This window comes from Euleptes europaea, chromosome 1 (genome assembly GCF_029931775.1).
Source record: "Euleptes europaea isolate rEulEur1 chromosome 1, rEulEur1.hap1, whole genome shotgun sequence".
NCBI lineage: Eukaryota > Metazoa > Chordata > Lepidosauria > Squamata > Sphaerodactylidae > Euleptes > Euleptes europaea.
This window is the reverse complement of record NC_079312.1, coordinates 66,027,500-66,050,259: the sequence shown is the minus strand read 5'-3', so window position 1 is coordinate 66,050,259 and position 22,760 is coordinate 66,027,500. Positions and strand designations below refer to the sequence as shown.

At 40.9% G+C, this 22,760-nt stretch overlaps 1 protein-coding gene across 10 annotated transcripts in view; it reads right to left on the bottom strand.

Annotated features, from left to right (window-relative positions):
- The window catches only part of IQSEC1 (IQ motif and Sec7 domain ArfGEF 1), a 414,894-nt gene that overhangs the window by 18,890 nt on the left and 373,244 nt on the right, over positions 1 to 22,760 (bottom strand). For all 10 annotated transcript variants that reach the window (XR_008933803.1, XM_056861538.1, XM_056861610.1 and 7 more), the window contains 6 exons: positions 19,405 to 19,527; positions 16,214 to 16,380; positions 13,397 to 13,536; positions 8,753 to 8,782; positions 5,499 to 5,624; positions 2,778 to 2,877 (listed from right to left, as the gene is read on the bottom strand). Coding sequence is in view for 9 of the 10 variants with exons in the window: in XM_056861538.1 (XP_056717516.1) it covers positions 2,778 to 2,877; positions 5,499 to 5,624; positions 8,753 to 8,782; positions 13,397 to 13,536; positions 16,214 to 16,380; positions 19,405 to 19,527 (686 nt within the window). In the remaining variant the exon portion in view is untranslated. The remainder of the gene's footprint in view (positions 1 to 2,777; positions 2,878 to 5,498; positions 5,625 to 8,752; positions 8,783 to 13,396; positions 13,537 to 16,213; positions 16,381 to 19,404; positions 19,528 to 22,760) is intronic.

The following is a 22,760-nucleotide window of genomic DNA, read 5'->3' as shown; positions in this document are numbered from 1 at the left end:
TAAGAAAAAAAAATCATTTTCACAGTAAATCACAAAGCCAGTTTCCACTAGAAGAAGAAGAGTTGGTCTTCATATGCTAATTTTCTCTACCTTTTAAGGAGAACCAAACCAGCTTACAAACTCCTTCCCTTCCTCTCCCCACAACAGGCACCTTGTGAGGCAGGTGAGGCTGAGAGAGTTCGGAGAGAACTGTTGACTAGCCCAAGGTCACCCAACAGGCTTCATGTGGAGGAATGGGAAACCTGGTTCTCCAATCAGAGCCCACCACTCTTAACCACTACACCACACTGGCTCTCCTTAAAAGGTCGGGAAAATCTACTTAACATTGTGACCTTATTGATCTAAAGAAGGTCACCATGGCTCAATACTAAGGGCTTCTAAAAAATTCAGAAACCTTACCAGTTCAAACATTTATTCAATATTCTAGTTTGGGTAGTTTTATATCAAGATACTCCCCAAAAAGCTAAAACTAAAATATTTTATTTTTCTAGCTGCTAGAATGTTAAACAGCATGAAGAGAAGGCCACACAGAAAGTACATAAGCAAGTGATATCTTTGTTATACCCACAAAAGGAGAAAACTTTGAAATAAAGTGGCTGCTGCCAAGAGTCAAACTGGAAAGTAAAACTGCTCTCGATAAGAGGCAGAATTCTAGGACTTCCTAGTACGGCAAGCTAGGTCAACACAATACACAAATCAACAAATCCCTTCACACCAGTCATTCAAGTGGCGCCATCCAAATAAGAACAATATCTGCCTTCAGTCTCTCCAAGGTCAAGATGTTTCAAAATGTATTGTGAACAAATACAGAGTTCAGTTTATAAAGATATGCACCCCTAAGCTGTTGCTGCATGTCAAAAGCCAGCACAACTCAAAACAAAATTTGGCATATTCACCTTTCTGTGAAGGCAGAGGCAAAGGAAATAATGAGGTCATAATGGCTGAAAACATGTTTAAGAAATGGACGGTAGCTCTGCAGGTTCTGACATAGAGTCAGTCAATTCCCAAGAAAAATTCAGATTCAGGGCCAAGATCAGAAAGGCCTAAATGCAGTAAGCACTTTTGCATGGATGAGAAAGCAATCCTAAACAAGTCTATTCAGACTGCTACTAAGGGCTATTCAATGGAACTTATTCCCAGTGAAAGTGTTCTTAGAATTGTACTGTGAGTATAGGGGAGCCCCCAATTTTTCCTTCCCAGACTTCTTGGAGTCTGCCCTAGAGAGGCCCTGACTTTCAAAGGGCTTGTGAGGGGGATTACCTCCAAAAGAAGCATGGAAAAGTTTCAGGACCACACAGCACTTTGCAACCCAGTCTACATACTGAAAAGTAATTAATATTATTTCACTTAACCAATAAGGTTAACTGCGTTTATACACAACCAGCTGTTAGGAAATAATACTCTGTAAATGTAACAAATGAAACAACCCCAGTGCTTTTCCTGTTATACATATATTTAGCAATAATGACTGAGAAGAAACAGGAGTGGGAATATAAACAATTCTCATGTGTTTTTGTATGATCAGATAAATTAACTCAACTTTCCATCAATATGATGAAAGGAAAAAAAAGAAACACTGGTTTTATACAAATGCAGTAGATATACAGCTGAATTTCCAAACATCCCCTTAGCTCAATGCTCAGGAAGGGATAATAAATAGAAGTCTTTTAAAAGTTAGATTTGGATTGACGAGGGGCTAAAAAATATATTTTCATTGTTACTGAGCCTCCAGTGAAAAGAAGCTGTCAACAGCCATGTGTTTAAAATGAAGAGTTATTCTAGGAAATGTGGAAGTATCTATTTAGCCATTCCCTTGTGACCTATGTATATGCTGGAGATAAATACTTTATTTCCTTTCCTACACCTTACTTGATCCCAAAATATATTTTAACTTTATCATCCCCTCGGCAATGCCAATCATTTCTACCACCTTGCCAACATCCAAACAATATTTTCGCTGCCTTTGCTTTAATTGACACAGTCCTCAGAAGGTTTATGAATTCCATTCCTTGAGAACAAGTTGAACCTGACAGCTGCATCATGCAGATACGCTGGATGGTGTATTTGTGGCTTGCTGCCTTCGGCTAAAATAATGGCCCCGCACTTCTTTTAGGAAACTGCTGACGGGATAAGAATCTGAAGGAATACAAGCATCACTAGCCAAACTCCACTTTCCCCTAGATATCTTGGATGTGTACATGTTCCAGTCTTCAGCGCTATCAGAAATAACAACTCTCATGGAATACAGTTTGATTCCCACTGCAGTTCACAAATTTTCAATCAGAAAAGGGTACATCTTTTATTTTTAATGCCATGAATGACAACCCAACTCTGCTTCTAGACACTTTAGAATGAATGAACAGGTAAACAAAATTAGTTTTATAAATATGAAAATGTGAGGTTTGGATTACATGCCTGTGGGGCAAAATGTTCCCCGTGGGCACTTCATTGTATCATGGGAGATGTGGAATTTACTCACCTGGTTCAGATCTCAAGCCAGTACACCTCAATGAGGAGTTCACATCTACAGTTTTATTCCACTCTTTCCCTCCCCAAACATACAGGATTCCTTTTCACTGACCCCAACTGACACTTGCCTGGAAACCTGTAATGTAGACTATCTTCTCCAAATTAAGAATTACACTTGTAATTCAAACCACCATGGACAACCTCAAGGATCTCAAATGTTAGACTATAACTAGATTTAAAAACCCCCCAATGGGGAACAGTTCTTCCCCAACTCATAACATCATATGATAGGTTCAAAACAGACTTACATTGATTCTCAAAAAGGAGGACCTGCATTCCATAGAGGGAAAACGACTGACGAAAACTGTAGGTGACCGAATTCTTTTTCTTCTGGAAGATCTTGGTGACCTAAGTATTTCAACAGATGCAAAGTATAGATGTTCTCTGAATAGTATGTTAACACAGAGACACGCACACACACTTTCACTAATTCAAATACACAGAACTCTCAACATCCCAATAAACACTGCAAAAAAATTCTACCTAGAATACCACGCAAACATAATAACAAATAGGGTGGCAAAAGGCACTCCATTTTCTAACTAAATGTGGACTTCTCCTTAGTTTTAAATTGCTTGGTTACGCTCTCCAAACTCTTAAATATAAAGAAATGAAGCAGCCTGTTAACACTGCCGTTTCCCAGCCTATTGGGTCATCATGGTTCCCCTGCTCTGCTTGGTTGTCTCATGGTCTCTCCTGTTTTCCCACATAGAGGTTCCCATCAGAGAAGAGAAGAGAACTTTACATTGTGTGCAGTTCTGTGATTTTTTAAATATGTTTTTACTTCTACCTAATGCAGATGTGAGGGGTATGATTTTGGGAAGAGGGAGACTGGTATGGTGGGTTAATAGTCTACATTCACTTCTCTGCACAAAGACAAGTGGAAAGAACACTTAAGGTGGCTACAGCTTCCTATCATCTTGCGTACAGTCATCCCCTGCTGTGGGAAAGTAGCAAAAAGTAGCTCTAGTTTCAGACATCTCAGCAATCCAAGTTCACTCCTATCATGATATAAAAGTAAATGGGCATTCTCTAGCTGACAGTAACAAAAATACTTAAGGAAAAACAAAGCCACACTAATGCTATTATTTATGGTAAGTCTGATGAGCAATGAACATTTTTATGTTATGATATGTATTAAATGCCCTGACCTGGATAACTCAGGCTAGCCTGATCTTGTCAGACCTCAGAAGCTAAGCAGGGTCAGCCATGGTTAGTATTTAGATGGGAGACAACCAAGGAAGTTTTCCTTAATAATAGTCAAATAATTCTACCTATTTTTTTCTACACATTACATACCACCATCAATGTACATGACATTCTATGAAGCAACACAAACAAAATATCATTAAAATTTTGAAGTGGGAGAGATGCCCAGGGAAGAAATGGGAATGGATAAGCATAAAGGCAGCTTCACGTGAAGGCTGAGTTTCATTTTGGGAGAGGGCTAAGGAGTCATAGAGGAGGTGGATTGAGGAGGAGGGATAATGAAGAATGAGAAGGAGTTGAGATCACACAGGTAGTCTTGGAGGGAGAGTTGTGGACAAAGGGGGCATATTGGGGAGGAATGGGTGAATCTGTTTAAGACAGCAAGAGACCATTGCAATATTGATAATGACAGAATTGGAAAAGACCAGGCCACAGCTCAAGACCTGCAATGTTATTCATATTTTGTCTACCTTAAGCATTTACCTCTAATTCAAAGTCATATTACTTCCCTGTTTCAGAACAAGTCAAAGCTCTGTGGACTTCAGTGAACAGAAATATTCTGCTGTATGGAAACCAGAGTTATTACCCCTTGTAGGAGCTACCTTTGGGATTTTAGGACACTAACAGACCATTCCTGAGGATTGGGCTGAAAGTGGAGGCAGCGTGAGTAGCCTTTTATCACGGAATAAGAGGCACGCTGGCGGCAGGGGCAGTTCTGTCGGCGCCTGGGCACCACAAAGCTGCATGGTGCTCCTCCGACACCCCAGCCTCTCCAGGACCTAAATCCCAGAAGAGAAATGCGGCGCCGGCGTGGGGGGGGGGGCATTCCCAGGGGCGGAGCTGACTGCAGTCAGCTTCCAAAGATCCTCCAGCCTGGGAACGCCCCCTCCAGCAACAGCGTTGCTGCACCAGGTTTTTCTTGGCACATCATCGCTGTTTTCAATGGGGCTATTTCCCCCATTTTTGCTTTTTTAAAAAGGGTTTTTTAGCCTTGCAGTGTTCGGTAAACCTCTTTGGAGATGCCGTGGCGGCACCTCGGCCACATTGTCCCTGGCCGCTGCAAGGCTCAGGAATGAGCTGTAAGTTCTTTAGATAGCACTGGGATAAAAAATCCTGACTCAGCTATAATTTTCTTTTTAGTGATCTGACCTACAAAATGGAGAGGAGGAAAAGCCAAACAAAACATGACATGGACATATTAGGAAATCTTTTTAGCACAAAAGCTTTCAGCTGTGTTGCCAGAACATACCAGTAAGACTATCAAGATAAAGTTTAGCCTCTCTCCTTTGTTTAAAAAGCAAAATAATGTTGAAGAGGAGTACCATTTTACAGAAGATAGAAGGTACAGTCTAGCATTTACTTATTCTAATTTCAAAGGAGTTTATGTGGAACATTCAGGCTATGGGTACAGAGGAGTTTTTGCTAACCAGTTTTTTTTTATGAGAGAACAATGATGTGTGTGTGGAAGGGAATGAACCTTGGAACCCAAGCAGCGGATCATCAGGATTTTAGCTTTTTTTAATAGAAAGGGGTCTGTACATGCAGACTTGGCTAGCTGGATTAGAGATGGGAAAACTGTACACGGCAACTATTGGAGCAGCCAATTCTACATTAAAGTACAAGACATAGCAGCCTGCTTCTGCAGGATTTGTACCTCTAGATTGGCTCTGATGATTGCTTTTAAGGAAGCCTTTTTACTTAATGGGGCCTCTGTATTAATATTAACTTTATTCTATAAAATGTGGCTATAAAATACCTACCACAAGGAGATCATTAAATAAAAATATTTCTCGCTGGTGTAATCCAAGCTTCTGAGGCTTATTTGGATCTGGAACTTCAAACAGTCTACAGTAGCAAACAAGTCTTCGATGTGGTAGAGAGAGAACCTGTAGAATATGATTAAAGTACAATGCTGACCTCAATAAATAAAGAATACTTAAGGTGAAGTCCCCTTGTAAACATTCATTAAAGGAACACAATCTAAAGTTGTGCAAAGGGAAGACTTTAATGAAAGGATCCTATGATGCACTTGCATGGATCCTTTCATTGAAGTATTTTGTTTCCATATTTTGGTTTTGAAGTTAGCTCATGAAGAATTTGGGTCAATATTATTACAATCTGTAACTTCCCAATAGCAGACTGCTTTTTTTTTTTTAGTATGTACATAAGGACATGACATTTACCAAAGAGCAGCAGTATAGCATTAATTAATTAATAGCATTAATTCAATGTGCCATATATTCTGTGGGGGCTTTATTTCTGCATTTCAGAGTCAATACTGGTTTTCCACAGCTTTTTCTAAGATGAAATGAAGTTTATGCATATTATTTGAAGTATTAAAAACACATTCTAAATGCAAAACAATAAGCAAATATATTTAAATGTGTGTGTGTGTGTGTATACACACACACACATATATATATATATATATATATATATATATATATATATATATATATATATATATATATATATATATATATATATATATATATATATATATATATATATAAAAACATTTTGATTCAGGGTCACTGCATACATGACCATGTCAGGCAATTTTTTCTCCTAACAGCAAATGGCCAAAAAATAACTAAAAGATCTGTGATGGTATGAAGAAAACTTTTCAAGTAGCCTGATGAGTTGCTCAGCATAACCCACCATGTGGTAAATGGTGCAACATGGTGTCATTTGAAATTTCCTTCATACAAAGAACAGAATGTATTCACTTCCTCAGAATAGCAGACATTCCCAAAGTTTAGCATATCTGAAGAAGTGAGCTGTGACTCATGAAAGCTCATACCCTGCCAGAAATTTTGTTAGTCTTTAGGTGCTACTGGATTTTACGTATAAAATCAGGACGCAGTAGAGGTGAAATTTCTTGCTTAACTTGAATTTTAGCCCCTGAGGGAGTTAATGTTTTCTAGATGTAACTTCATTGCAGAATGTTTGAAGTAGATGGACTTCATTCACCAAGCAGGAAACCATGAACTGCTCTTAAAGCATTGTAATGTTCTGTTTAATCAAATACAGCAATGAGATTTCACAAGACTATTAGAAAATATACAGAGATCTAGATCCTACTCTACTGAACTTGCTATCAACATTAATATTCATGTCAGTCATAACAATATAACAGCATTTGCTATGTAAAAGCCTTCACCTATAGCCTTTCCCCTCAACCATACACACATAAAACAGTAAAAGATATTCAAACAGAAATGAGTACGAAGACAGAGGGGCTATTAATATGCCCTTCCTTTTGAAGTTAGAGTTGCAAACCTCCAAGTAGGGCCTGGAGATCTCTTGGAATTACAACTGATCTCCAGAGATCAGTTCCCTGGGAGAAAATGGCAAGATGGGGATATTTTAGGAATGGGTTGGGATTTCCAAATTGTCCTCTCTCCCTACAGCTTTTTATATCCAATAGCAAACTGGCTGCCCCTTATCATGTTAACAAAAGCAGCAAACCCAGATGACACAGGCAAGGCAGGGTCACTTTATTGCTGTGGCACTTCCTAGGTATGCAAACAAATTATGACTTGTAAATTAACCAAAAATAAAAACAAGGACAAGGACAGAGGGATAGGATTTAGCAGGCATTACAGAGACTTGATGGGATGATTCCCATGACTGAAATGTAGTAGTAGATGGATATGAGTTGTTCAAGAAAAAACAAAGAGCAGGTGAAGTAGCACCACATGTGAGCAGAGGGTATGCTTGTCAGGAAATACTGCAGGAGGTGGGTGACAGCCCAGTGGAAAGTATCTGGGTGAGGATAACGGAAGGAAGGACAAACAGTATTGTGGCTGGAGTCTACTACATGCCGCCTTACCAAAGTGAGGAAGTAAATGCTGCCCTTCTTGAGCAGCTTGACAGTGTATCCAAGAAACATGACCTTGTAGGCATGGTTGACTTCAGCTTCCCTGATGTGTGCTGGGAGACAAACTCTGCCAAGCATCCAGAGTCATGCAATTTCCTGACCTGCCTGGCTGACAACTTCCTTTTTCAAATGGCGGAGGAAGCTACAAGGGGCTTGGTCACAGTCAATAATATTAACAAACAGGCAAGATTTGGGAGATGGGGTGAAGGTGGTGGGGACCTTAGGGGGAAGTGACCATGTCCTCCTAGAATTCCTTTCGCTGTGGGGGACCAAGGAAGTACATAGCCATAACTTCCAACTCTATGATCCTATGAACAAAAAGCATTAGGAAGATTAAAGAGGCTCCAGCCATGTGGAAGGCTGAAAATAGCTGAGAGTCACTTAAAGAAAAAGGAGAGGAAACTAACCAACTCAAGCCTCCCATGGAATATACTGGAGAGCATGATTTTCAGGTTGGGATGAGATTTCAAATTGTCTCCCTCCCATGATTCCTTATGGGACTACTTCTTTTTGGGGGAGGGAGGAGGGTGGATAAAATCAGGGTTCCAATTCTCATTCAGCAATAAAGCTAACTGGGAAATTTGGGGTAAATGTCAGGTTTATAAAAAGATAGGTTTATAAACACCGCCTGAAAATTTAATTATGTTTGTTAACACAATTATTTCTATTTCACTGTAGCTCTGTGCTCAATTTGTATGAAGCTGTTCGCCAGAGAGGAAGTACAACTCTTTATGCAATGGATTAGTTACTCCTATTAGATCAGACCTGGATGTCCTAGGCTAGCCTAATCTTGTCAGATCTCAGAAGCTAAATAGGGTCAGCCTTGGTTAGTACTGGGATGGGAGACCACAAAGGAAGTCCAGGGCTGTTACACGGAGGCAGCCAATGGCAAATAACCTCTAAACGTCTCTTGTCTTGAAAACCCTACAGGGTTGTTATAAGGTGGCTGGGACTTGACAGCCCTTTCCACCATCATTAGATCATTTAACAAAAGCTTCTATCATTTAAATATTACATCAAGAAACCAGATTTATATAATATAAAAACAGGTTACTTTTTAAATGCCAGAAAATGCTAGCCCTTAATCTATTCTAATTATACAACACAGATAATAGGAAAGGAAATACTTACACAACCAAGTCCATGATGTAGAGATCCAATCTACATTAGAAAGACATATATAAATTCACTATATTTCAGAGAAACATAGAATTGTGTCAAACCTAGTAAATGCTTAAAAGCCTTACAAAACTTCTATAAATATTTATTTTGAAAATGTCTATGACACCTCTCCAGGAAACAAAATGAAACCTAAATATTGTCGAAGGCTTTCACGGTCAGAGTTCATTGGTTCTCATAGGTTATCTGGGCTGTGTAACCGTGGTCTTGGTATTTTCTTTCCTGGCGTTTCGCTAGCAGCTGTGGCCGGCATCTTCAGAGGAGTAACACTGAAGGACAGTGTCTCTCAGTGTCAAGACAGTGTCTCTTGACACTGAGAGACACTGTCCTTCAGTGTTACTCCTCTGAAGATGCCGGCCACAGCTGCTGGCGAAACGTCAGGAAAGAAAATACCAAGACCACGGTTACACAACCTACGAGAACCAAAAATAAAACCTAATTTTTTTAAAAAGCATCATAAAAGTTATTAAAACCCAGCATTCAAAAACATAGCCAGAGCATAAAACAACATAAGATACAGAGCAGCTTAAAAGGAGTCTTACAATTTTTGCAGGCTAAAAACAGGCTATAAAACAACATTTAAAAAATAAACCCCTTAATTAAAAGCCTGAGAAACCCTTTGCCCTGGCGTCTAAAAGGAAATAGTGTAGATGTCAGGTGAGTCTCAAGGGGAAGGGCATAAACAAATGAATAAAAACAAACATTCGAACAATCATAGGCAACTCTCTCCAAACTCTCTTTTGCACAGTTAAATTGTTGTTATGTGGATCTATGGACACTAATTCAAACAATTCTAATTAAACGTACATATTATTATAGTTACAAGCAAGGAACCCACAAGGAAGTGTGGGGATGGCTCACTTCTTTTCCCCCAAATCCTCTTCCCTGCTCCCAGCAGTCCCTGTATCCTCTTCCTCTTTCCCTGACTCCTTCTCTCCTTTCCACTCACCAATTTACCTTTCTTTTATCTGCCCCGCCCCAGTTTTAGCTTTATTTTTTACTTCATTTATATGCCACCTTTCTCTCCAATGGGGACCCAAAGCAGCTTACATCATTATCCCTTCCTCCATGTTATTCTCACAAATACCCTGTGAGGTAGACTAGACAGTCAGAGAGCCTCACCCAGAAAACTTCCATGGCAGAGTAGGGATCTGAACCTGGGACTTCCACATCCTAGTTTGAAACAAACCAGTGCACATCACAATGGCTCTCAGCTTTCCCTCCCCCTGGCAGACTCTCCAGGGAAAAGATTTTCAGCAGGAAGTCTCTCAGGTGAGTGTGTGGTGTGGCCCCTGCTGCTGGTCCAGGTGAATGGTGTAACTTCAAGTCTTAGCACTAATTACATGGCAGCATGTTGCAAGGTGGTTGGTGCTGGCTCTGGCATCAATGAATCCATCCTCCAGGGCAGGAGTGAGGGAAGCTGGGGTAGACTGGGAGGTCAAAAAATCCCTGGAAAGGGCCTTAATCCCCCCCCCCTCTGCTTTTGCTGACAGAAACCAAGGTTTGGAGACTGGCAATATTGTTGTGCTTGAGGTCTCATTTCTGAGAGATACAAGCACTGCTTCTATTATTTTGGGAAGTTTTAACCTCATCTCTCCATTTTTTCCCTCAAGATTTCAGATTTTTCTGCAAACCTGAGATAATCTATTTTCATAGCTCCAATCTGTGGGTTTTAAGTATCCACAGATGGGGCCAAGTTGAGAATTAGATATATTGACAATCAGGGAACCTGAAAGGACTTGCAGGGGGCACCTCATTTTCCCCTGGTTCCTCCTCTCTACACTAAATTCTCTTTCCCTCTTGCTGGTGACCCCTATTTCCTTTTCCCTGCTTCCTTCTTTCCTTCTTGTTCATCAACCTTTCCTGACCCCCTAATCATTATCTTATTTAATTAATTTGATAAAATTGATTAATTTATACCACGTCTTTCTCCCTAATGGGGATCCATGGCAACTGATATTGTTATTGTCCGCTCCACAACAACTCTACAAGGTAGGCTATTCTGAGAGTGAGTGATTTGCCCCCTGGTCACCCAACAAGCTTTCACGGCAGAGTGGGGATTTGAACCTGGGTCCCCCAGGTCCTAGTCTGACACTCTTACCACTACTGCCACACTGGCTTTTGTATGATGACTGCTGTTGAGTAGTAGTGAGTTGCCAGCTGGTCATTGCTGGACCTGGGTGAGTTGTGCAAGTCAGATTTTCATATTTTTCTGCAAACCTGGGTTTTCCCACTGATTTGGTAGAAAGATCTGGGTTGTCTGTTCATGGTCTCTGTCTCCAGATTTAAATATCCACAGTTGAGGGCATGTTGAGAATTAGGTATATTGATTAGTTCTGCTTTTTGAAATACCACTTTCTACTGTATATGGCAGTAACACTTCCACAATATTCATCTCAGCATATTCATCTATTCATTTCATAATAATTGCCTGTGAACACGCTAAGATATACCAAGACTATTTTCAAATCCACCTCCTCTGCATAACAAGAATAAACTGCATTTAGAAAGGCACTCTCAGTGACTGCCATACAACTATGTAATTCTTTTTTCTCAAAGTCTTGCAGTATCTTCAAAGTTTGGTGGGACCCCTCTCTTGTGCTGACTTTCTATAATTGGGGTGAAGCTAGAATGTAGGGAAGAGAGATTGTAGAACCATTTTATCTTAAACATGTGAGTGTGTGTAAAGTGCCATCAAGTCGCAGCCGACTTATGGTGACCCCTTTTTGGGGTTTTCATGGCAAGAGACTAACAGAGGTGGTTTGCCAGTGCCTTCCTCTGCACAGCAACCCTGGTATTCCTTGGTGGTCTCCCATCCAAATACTAACCAGGGCTGACCCTGCTTAACATAGGAGGTATCAAAACTGTGCTTTAGAAAAAAAATCTCCCTGGGGGACAATGTCAGAGCAAACAGTTATTTTTTGAAGTCCATAAATTTACCTACCAGGGTCTCTAGGCTGGTAACCTTTTCTAGGTACATTAAAGGAAAAATGGCTGAGTGGTACAGAAAACGCATATGGAATGAACTAGCTTCAATTCCTGGTATAGTTGAATGGTAACATAGATGGAAGAGACCTCAGTCAGAGTCCTGGAGAGCAGACAATACTGGGCTAGACTGACCAATGGTCCAACAGTAGAAGGCCTAGTGTGCTCCAACTGCCTGGAAGAAGGAAGAAAGTTCTTTACCCTGTTTCATATCTTCATTCTTCATTCCTATCAGTAACTATGCCTTTTTATTGTGTAAGCTATCATATTTATTTGCTATAATAAAGGAGGTATCAATTTATTTAATTGTCAACATGGTCAAATATGTGGATACTTATCCAGAGATTGGAATCATGAACAGAAAAGACAGATCTTTAACAAACCTGAAAAATATGCCAGGTTTGCAGAGAAATCCGAAAGACACAAGGAATAGTGCCTCTAGTTTTAAGAAATGAATGCCCTCAGTGGCCTTGCTAGGCAGCCAAAACAGTATTGCCAGTCTTGGTTTCTGACAGTAAAAGGCAGGGCCCTTTCTAAGGGATTTTTCTGGCATTTGAGGGAGGACTCATCTGGATCAGGCTCAGCAGCAACTACCCGGCAACTTGCGACCACATCAATTGCATGAGTTACCTAGATATAGTTGCTTGCTACAGTTCAATAGCAGCCACTCCACGAAAGCCAGTGAAGTGTAGTGGTTAGAGTGAGTCTAGGATCTAGGAGACCCAGGTTCAAATCACCACTACCATGGAAGCTCACTGGGTGACCTTTGGTCTGTTACACATTCTCAGCTTAACTTACCTCCCAGGGTTGTTGTGAGAACATAATACAGGAGAGCAGAATGATGAAAACTGCCTTCGGTCCCCATTGTAGAGAAAGGTGAGGTATAAACAAAGTAAATAAATAATAAATGTAGCTGAAGATGGGGGGCAGATAAAAGGTAAGTTAGTGGGAGGGTGGGAAAGAAGCAAGGAAGGGTGATAATGTGGGAGATTCCAAGAGGGGGGAAGGAGGAAATCGTGTGGGAAGGTGGTACAGGGGGTAAATAAGGTTCCCTCCACAAGTATTTGTAGGTTCCCCAATGAGCAACTGGGCCTGGCTCAGCAGGTGGCACCATGCAACTGGGCCAAAGTTTTCCCAGGTAGAATCTTCCAGGGTGAGGGAAAGAGTGAAAGAGGAGGGCTATGGCAGTTCTCAGGAAAGGGAAAGAAGAAATAGCAGGGGAAAGGAATATGAGATGCTCCCCACAAGTCCTTGTGGATCCCCCGCTTGTAAATTCCCATAATTTTTAACCCTGTACGTTTTGTGATTTCTTGAGTCTAGCTCCTGGAGTGGGAAGGCTGATTTAAGGAACCAGATTCTGTGCCTGATTTTATAGCCTATTTGTAAATTAAAGTGATTTCTACTCTGTAGCATTCTTGTTATGATAGCTTTTCATAATACTTTATTCCTATTGGCTGTGTGTTTGCCTGTTTGATTTTTATCATCTTTTTTTTACTTTTAACAGAAATTAAATTTTAAAGAAATAATACTGACCCTAAAGCACAGATAGCATCCTCTTCCCAACAATTCTCAAAAATGTGATATAACTGGGTGAAGTTTCACCCAACTTACCGGCTTCTTTCCTACAATGAGTTTTTCAACCTTTTGCACCTGAGATACATGATCCTCATTTGTCTTGAGTTCTCGCTTTCGGATTCTCTCATAAATTCCAATAAGCATCTCTCGTGGGATATCTTCACCATCATCAACACCTACAGAATATAAAGCTAATCGTTACCAACCCAGAATAGAAGTGCCTCCATTTTATTATAATACCCTTATCATAAAGGGCAGAACAAGGACACAATCCAGCTTCACGTTATCAGGTTGCAAGGCTGGTTATAATTACCATTACCTCTTATATAAAATAAGAGCCCCATGGTGCAGAGTGGTAAGCTGCAGTACTGCAGTCAAAAGCTCTGCTCACGACCTGAGTTCGATCCCGACGGAAGTCTGTTTTAGGTAGCTGGCTCAAGGTTGACTCAGCCTTCCATCCTTCCGAGGTCGGTAAAATGAGTACCCAGCTTGCCGGGGGTAAAGGGAAAATGACTGAAGAAGGCACTGGCAAACTACCCCATAAACAAAGTCTGCCTAGTAAACGTCGGGATGTGACATCACCCCATGGGTCAGGAATGACCCGGTGCTTGCACAGGGGACCTTTACCTTATATAAAAGCCCAAGTCATTGCATGCTGTGATCCAACACCTCCATTTTACAATTAAATATTTAAATTTCTGACATGTTAATAATTACTATTATTGTTGCATTCTGATTATTTTACATAGGGATCTAATTGTTACTTAGAATAATTATGCAGTGGTCATGTATTCATATGTGAAAATATGCTGGGGTAGAGCGGGATATAAGACTGATATAATAAATAAATAAAACCTTGATCATTTTACATGCCCACAAATGAAAATGCATATAGTTTTTTAAACAGTACAATACTAAATCTGAGAACAAATATGGATGTGCTAAAGAAAGAATGGACTCTGTGTGTGGTGAGACCATGCAGATGACAAATTTGATAGAAATTCTGTAAAATTGATTAACCAAACATGTTGGAACAGCACAAAGGGTATAAGACCAAGAGTAATGGATAAATTTTGGCATAAAACAAGTAGGTTCAGTTTCAACTGTCAGATATGTCCTTGGATCTTTCCCTACAGCTAAACATCTTGTGCCACCAAGGTAATTACATTGCGGCCATGGAGAAGAATGATGTGGACTGCAACAAATGTCATGAAGATGTTTTTGTTGGATCCCACAGTAAATCTCCACTGACAGAAGGGATCTGGGATCAAACACAAATTTTATTTCTAAATTATCTTTTGAATCCAGAGAACAGTTGATTCCACAGACAGACACTTTAAAAAAAACCTGTTTAGACACTGTTTTTTTGCAATTGTCTTCTTGTATGCCCTGGCAGCACAGATAAAGTAATTTTTATGAGCCCCCTGAGGTATCATTTAGACTTGTTGACCCTGTGGGCACTTTTGAAATTTTGAAAACACTGAGTGGATGCCACTACTGGCTGCCATGAGGGCTGGATCTAATCACCAAATATTTGAAGGTTCCAAGCCAAGCATGCTCCCATGATTAAAACAGATGTTTCTGTATGAATGAGCCCTGCAGACAGAAAGGTGATGCCTCTTTTACCCTTGTGAAGCACCTACTGCTCAAAAGTTATGAAAGAAAGCCATCTCTTTGCTTTGGGAAAACATGATTGAGAAAAGAAGAAAGTGGGCTCCGGAAACCATATCACAGGGCTCTACAGGGTGCACAGGCACCACACTAGGGACCACTGATTTACAGGGGTAAAGAAACTTCCTCAAATCACCACTGAGGCCTACTGGGTATGTCAAGAGGTGAAATGAGCACCATCTTCAGACCTGACATAGGGATCAGTGACCTGGCCTCCCAGCATTTTTATACATGGCTGTGAGGAGTCTGAACTGTTACATTAAGATGAGATAGTGGTAAGGAGATAACACATTAGTTGCCTTTCCAAGTTAGTATTCCTGCACTGTGGGTGGACAATCAGTAAACCAATGTATTCCCACAAAAAACATTTTTTTGGGGTGCATGTGTTAATAGTCGTGCCCCAAGATTTAACCTATAATGTTTGTCTCCCCAGGACAATAGAACATGTTCTGCTGCAATGTCCCTTCTACAACGATATAAGATTGCAGTACATTCTCCCTGTATTGTCATCCTTTTCTGGGAGATCGGAAGAAGCTAAAGTTTCCCTTCTCTTAGCAGACTCCTCTCAGGAGATAACCACTCAAGTAGCCAAATTTTGCTTCTGGTCTTGTGGGATTCGTAAACAGCTGATTGAAAACCTTTCCCCATAGAAGATCTTTCCCATAGAAGAAGGGCAGCAAGCCTGATGTTTTTTGGCAAGTGACTCCCAGATTCATCCAACGTATTTGGAAACTATCCCATTTGGAAACAGAAGATGGGTGTGGCTTAGGGTTGCCAGCTCCAGGTTGGGAAATAACTCAATATTTTGGAGGCAGAGCCTGAGGAGGGTGGGATTTGGAGAGGGGAGGGACTTCAATGTCATAGAGTCCAATGGCCAAAGTGGCCATTTTCTCCAGGGGAACTGAACTCTGTCATCTGGAGATCAGTTGTAATAGCAGGAGATCTCCAGCCACCACCTGGAGGTTGGCAACCCTAGTGCATGATCACTGATTAAAGCATTGCCTCTTCCCCTTTTTCCAATGCATCATCACTCAGTGAAACATCACAAAAAATATGCTAAAAGACTTGCCTCTTGTTTAAAAGAGATCATAATTCTCAATACTTGTTTTATTATGTCTGTGACAGGGCAAATACTAACATATCTGGTCTCTAAATTTTGAAGGATTATGAGAATATTCCTACCTCTTAGATTCTTGACAAAATCTTCTAGCTTCATTTTGCGTTCTGGTTTCACATTCGGACTATACATGTCTGTGTTTAATAATATGATTGCAAAAGCCAGGATGAAGATGGTATCAGGATTTCTGAACTGTCTCACAACGCCTGGATTGCAAATGCAGTATCTCTGGCTACAAGACACACCAGAGGAAAAAGTGGGGATCAGATTCAAGAAGTAATCGATATACCATTTAGTACAAACCAACAAAACCATTTCATTCAGGATGCTGAAATGGTACTCACTGCGTCATATCCTCTAAAATTATTTGCTATTTTCTTACATTCTCTCTGCTAATGATAGTTCCTTGAATGCTGATGATTTATAATGCAAACCACTTGTATAATTTGCTGATCTAGATACTCCAGTGGTTAGCTATTTCTAACTCCATTAAAGTAAGTGCACCCAGTCCTGCTCATTTCGCACATTTTATAGCAATATATGTGGCTAGCAGTGCAATCAGTAAGCACTATCTTGTATTTTAAAAAAAGGTTACAGTGCAGTCCTAAGTGGAGGGACACCCTAAATCTACTGAACTCTATGGCTTTGAAGATTGGCCCACAAGCTATTTTAGGGAACTGTTTGGATCTTCCAGCGAAGTATGTAATTATTTAATATATTTTTTATCCCATCCTTCCTCCAAGGACCTCAGGGCAATATACATGATTCCCTCCCCTTCTCCATTTTGTCCTCACAACATGGTAAGGTATGTTAGGCGGATAGAGTGTGACTGGCCCAAGGTCAATCAGTGAGCTTCATGGCAAAAATAGGATTTGAAATTGGGTCTCCCAGACTGCAGTCCAACAGTCTCAGCACTACGTCAAACTATTCCATACTCATAAAGACTAAATATAATGGTGCATCATTTAGGGCTGTCGATTCGGTTCGTCCCGAACGAAAAAAACAGCCGAATTTCCCCTGATTCGGCAGTTTTTAGTTCGGATGGAACCGAACTCAAAAAAGGCGGGAAAACGGGGAGCTGAATTCAGTGAATTTGGGGTGTTCGGCAAATAAATTTGGCAAATTCGGGGTTCGGCGCAGCAGCATAACCGTCAGTTTGTAAGCAGCATTCTCCTGCAGCCAATTGGTGGCCAAGCTGGGTCTTCTTCTGGCCAATCAGCTTGAGCGATTGAGTGCATGAGCCCAGCTGCTACGCGGCCCGGGAAAAGAAAGAGAGAGTATCTGTTTGTGTGTGAGAGAGAAATCCCCGTGGGGGTGTGTGTGCTTGTGCACATTTGCTCCTTTCCATGGCTGCAGGGGCGCATTTTTGGGGGTAGAGACCCCAACCTTTCAGCGGAGCTTCAAAGGACCCTTCTTGCAAGACCCCCCCCCCAAGTTTTGTAAACATTGGGTCAGGGGGTCCCGAGATATGGGGTCCCCCCCTTTTCCCTATTGGGATGAATGGGATCAGCCAATCCTGTGTGCATCTCGAGAGCGGCAAATCCAAGGCAAAACCTCCTGTGCTTAAATGGAATCGTATTGGATTATCCAGTCCTCCCAGTCCCTCCTGATGGAACAGAAGACATCCACAGTAAGACCCCTTTTGGGGCTTTAAATCTATAATTTTTCTCCTGTGTGTGTGTGTGTGTGGGGGGGAAGCAGAGTCTGTGTGTGTGTGGGGAGGGAGCAGTTTCTGTGGATGGGGGGGAAGCCAAAGGGGGCTTTTGCCCGTTCTGTCTAGGGGGTGCCCCCTCGAGTCTCTCTCTCCCTGGTTTGAGGGGGGGCTTCAGTTGTGTGTCCTCAGGTTTTCCCTCATTCATAAGATCGGTTAGGTGTTATTTTGATGCTTGCTCAAAAACTGTTTTCAAATTGTGACTTAAAGAATGCATTTTCCTGGTCCCGAGTCCGATGCAAAAGGGGAAATTCCACCCCTTCCTGCTCCTGATGCTTAGCTAGCATGCCTCTGTCCCTTTCCATGGTTTGCAAACTCCCAGGTGTCAGGTGTTGCTTTGCATGGTTGCAAAGGTGTTGCTTTGCAAGGTTGTGTTGCTTTGCATGGTTTGCAAACTTCTTCTGTCCCTTTCCATGGTTTGCAACTCCCAGGCGTCAGGTGTTGCTTTGCATGGTTGCAAACGTGATGGTTTGCATGGTTGTGTTGCTTTTCACGGTTTGCAAACTTCTTCGCACCTGCTCCGCCCTTGCTCCCCGCAGCTCAGCTGTTTGTCGGGGCTGGGAGCCTTGAGTGGGCGGCAAGCTCTGCTAATTGCAAATGCACATTAAGAAGGGGGGACCCCTTTCAGGGCCCATATCTCAGCCCCCGCTGATCCAATCTTTACAAAACTTGGGGGTTATTGCAAGAAGGGTCCTTTGAAGCTACGCTGAAAGTTTGGGACCTCTACCCCCCAAAATGCCCCCCCGGAGCCGCGGAAAGGTGCGGTTGTGATTTTAATGGCTTTATTCAGCCGAATTTTTCCCCGAACTCCGGACCTCATGCCGAATTGCATGGACCCGAAGTGGGGGAGTTCAGACTTCGGCATTTCCCAAATAAAAACAGGCCAAATTTTGCTGAATATGAATTTTACCGATTTTTTTTTTCCAGCAGCCCTAGCACCATTGGTGTGGCAACTTTTTGACTTCTGACCAAGAATGCACAAACCATACATACCTGCACAAAAGTCAGTGCTTATACTGTATTTATACTGTATGCTGCATACTGTATTTAGTATTAAATATACACTGATTACCATATGCCCAATGGCTCTGGCCAACAAGTCTATGATATCCTCTGAGGATGTTCTTTTATTTTTAGAATATTGAAAGATTCATTACATTTCTTCCCATGCTCCACCAAGGATAAAGAACATTTGTCTAGGCTTTAATAAGTTAATGCTCTTTGCTAAGCTAAACTGCTTAATTAAAAGGTCAACAGAGTATATTGCAAAATGTAATGAAAGGAAATGCTTCCACTTCAACAAGATTCCGCCCCCCCCCCCAAAGGTTTAAGCTGAAATCAGGCTGGGTTTTGTTTCAATTTAAGATCGATGGCATAAGAAACATCAAATAAGGTTGCCAGTCTACACTATATATGTTGGAAACAGAATTTTAGATTAAGTCACTTGCGTTAAATGAAACACAGACAGCACAATAAATCTGAGTACATCCTTCTCATTCAACAGATGAAAGAATAAATCTTCTTTGCTAACTACTTATATCATACCTAAAAGCTTCAATTAGTCGTTCTACTTTCTGAGCCTCTCCTTGGACACGGATATGAGCTTGAAATTTCCTGAGTGCTTCATCCAGTTCCATAGCTGAGAAGTCCATCTCATCCACAACACAGCTAGAGCAAAGAAAATTTCATTTGCTTTAGTTTCCTCTACCCATCATCTTAGAATTATTTAGCAAAGAAATTCTACATGTCGACAGTATTTTTACTACTTGCAATAAAACACAAATGACTATACTTTGTGAAATAATCAATCAGAAGGAGCATGGAAATGTAAAAAAAGACTCATAGACACCATAGATCAATTAAAAGAGCTGATGTAAGCAGGTCATGATTTTTCTTTATTACAGAGCTGTTGGCATAATGACTATTGATCAATGAAAGCAACGTCTCTGGCACAAATAACCATACCTTATATTTTCAAGACAATTTTTTTTACTGTACTATAAAAGTAAGCAAATATTATTTTTTTATGGTCCAATACTGTTGAAAGAAGGAGCTTGAATGATAAGATGGGAAGCAACAGAACCACCTTCCTCCTTGTATATTCTGGAAGGAGGGTGGCAAGTAGATCTTTTAGTTGTCTACCTGCATGCCTTGAAATGAAGAGCAAATGGGAAATTACATATTCCCAGTATTTAACAGCAGGATAACCAGTTACTGTACCACTTTCCCCTTAACCCCCCCCCACAGGTAAATATTTTTAACACTTGCTTTGCAACATATAGGGAGGAAGAGGTGTGAGGTGAGGAGGAGAATATGCTAGAGGAGAAGGGCAATGCCAGTGGATCAGGTTTATCTGGAAGATGGAGCCACCATCCAGCTGCCTTTTCTCATGACTAATTTCAAAGAAAACTCTTGCAGTTCTCATTTTATGAAGGCTTTTAAGGTTATGAACAACTAAGCATCAATCACTGTGAAGTACAACAGATTAATGCAGGTGCCACAATAAAAATGTATTACCCATGTTAAGAAGGTGTTTATTAAATAAATTGCCATACAATGAAAAATTGTATTAGTGCACACACTGTTCACGAGATCCAATGATAAAATAGCTACAGGGGAAAGGAGGGCACGAGACCCTCCAAAAGGTCTACTCTTTGACACACTGCCAAGGGCCTTGGGACCTTAAACCAGGGCCTGCTGCAGTTTAGTCTAGTTGGTCACTTTCAAAGAGATGTGCACTAAGGCACAGTGAACTGATTTTGTCCGTTCTCTGATGAAGAACTCCTACATCCAGGAGACCTCGTTACAGTTGGGCTATAACAGTAAATTTTGTTTTAGCTGTCTTCCGCATGGTGGTATTAAGGAGTTCAGCTCAACCTCAGATGCGGCAGGTAAGACAGCTGAGTGATCTCTGATTTTGAAATCAGGTTTATTACAGGCTTACAAGTGTTTGCTTTAATTCCTATACAGTATGTCTCCATTGGAAAATCGTCCTCAGAATGATTACCTATGGCATACACACCCAAAATAATCACAAATGGCATATGAAGAAGAGTTGGTTTTTATATCCTACTTTCTCTACCAAAAGGATTCTCGAAGCAGCTTTCAATCACCTTTCCTCGCCCCCCCCCCCACAACAGGCACCTTGTGAGGTAGGGGAGGCTGAGAGATTTCTGAGAGAACTGTGACTAGCCGAAGGTCACCCAGCAGGCTTCATGTAGAGGAGTGGGGAATCTAATCTGGTTCTCCAGATTAGAGTCCATCGCTCTTAACCACTACACCACACTGACTCTCAGTAAGCTTTCTACTATTAGTAAGCTTTCTGCTATCTGAAAAGTAAGCTTTCTGCTAGCTGCCATGGTGTAATGAAATTTGCCATTTTCCACAACATGACATTACAGAAGATATGTGGGTCTTTCACTGGCGAACTGAGCAAAACCTACTTTGGGGGGAAAGACAGCCTTCTGGGTTTATTCATTTTTCTTCTGTTATTTGTAAAAATAGAAAAGAATGTACTCCAATGGTTCTGTCAATAATACAACCCAGCATCCCTGTCTATACACATTCACACCACAAAAGATAAAGACTATCTTTGTGTCTCACTTAAACTAGTATGTGACGCTTCTGTACTCTTGCTGTTGGTTGTTTTAACTGAATGCTGGAATGGCATGTTTAATTTCATTGGCTACTGTCCAGTACTCAGTAAAGTGAACTCAAATTCCTCTGAATGGCTTTAAAAACAAACTAACAGAAAAGAAATGCAACGATCCAATGGTTAATCTCTAGTCACTGAAGCAAATGCAAAGAGAACGTGGTCAGGATTAAATTTGTTAGTCTATATGCAGATCATATGTTTTGTCAAATGTTAAAATATCACTAATATTTTCATGGCAGGCAACTCCTAGTACAAGACCCTTTTAAATAATCTACTTTCATCAGATTCCAACAGAATGTTCTCATCTATGGGTGCGGTTTTGGAAAACATAGCCTTGCTATTGAAAATCTATGTAGATTTCCAGGAATGTGAAGCTGCTGGGAACCCACCATCCTGGTCACAGATCCTTTTTGACAAAGTTTGCTTCACTGTTCCCTTGGGGAAAGAGGATTAGGTGGTTCTACAGAAGGACTGGATCCTTGCAAAGTACAGAATGCTGCACTAAAACATATCTATTTGATTAGGCTTCTCAACAAGTTAGGACTTTTAATCACCATGCAAGTAGCTTCCTTTTTCATTCTTCATTCAAATCGTTCTACATATCTGGACTGAGATGCAATCTGTTCAATTAGTAGGTTTTAAGCATTAAGCATACCAAGTTTAAAAGATATGAAGGCATCTACTATTTAAAAAGCTCACTAGTTGTTCTTTCTACTATTCTATCATTACTCCTTTTTTTTTTTTTTTGCATTTCCTATTTGCTCTAAAGCCGGTTACAGTATGTATTGTACCTCTGCATCCAGAGTTCCTTCGTTACAACACCCTCCCACCCTTTGACTGGGACATAAAGACTCAAGAGATCTCCATTCCTATTCCAATCTGATGAAGGGAGCTTTGACTCTCAAAAGCTTATATCCCCAAAAATCTTGTTGTTCACTAAGGTACTACTGGACTTGAAACTAACTGTTCCACTGCAGACCAATACAGCTACCATCTACAACTGTCTTCAGTTTCACAGGCTACATCCACATGGCAAGAGTCCTCCATTTCGTTTTCATTGGTGCTGCAAATGCAGAGGCACTCACCTAAGCAACAGAGCACCCTCAGGACTTTTCTGTGCACTTTCCTCTGTAGAGCAACAGCAATTGCTGTGTTGTTGTTTTTAATACCTCAAAAAGCCTTCTGGCAGCATGGTTAGGAAAATAGCAGCTGCAAGGGGCTGACAGAAAGAAAATGGTGCTAATGT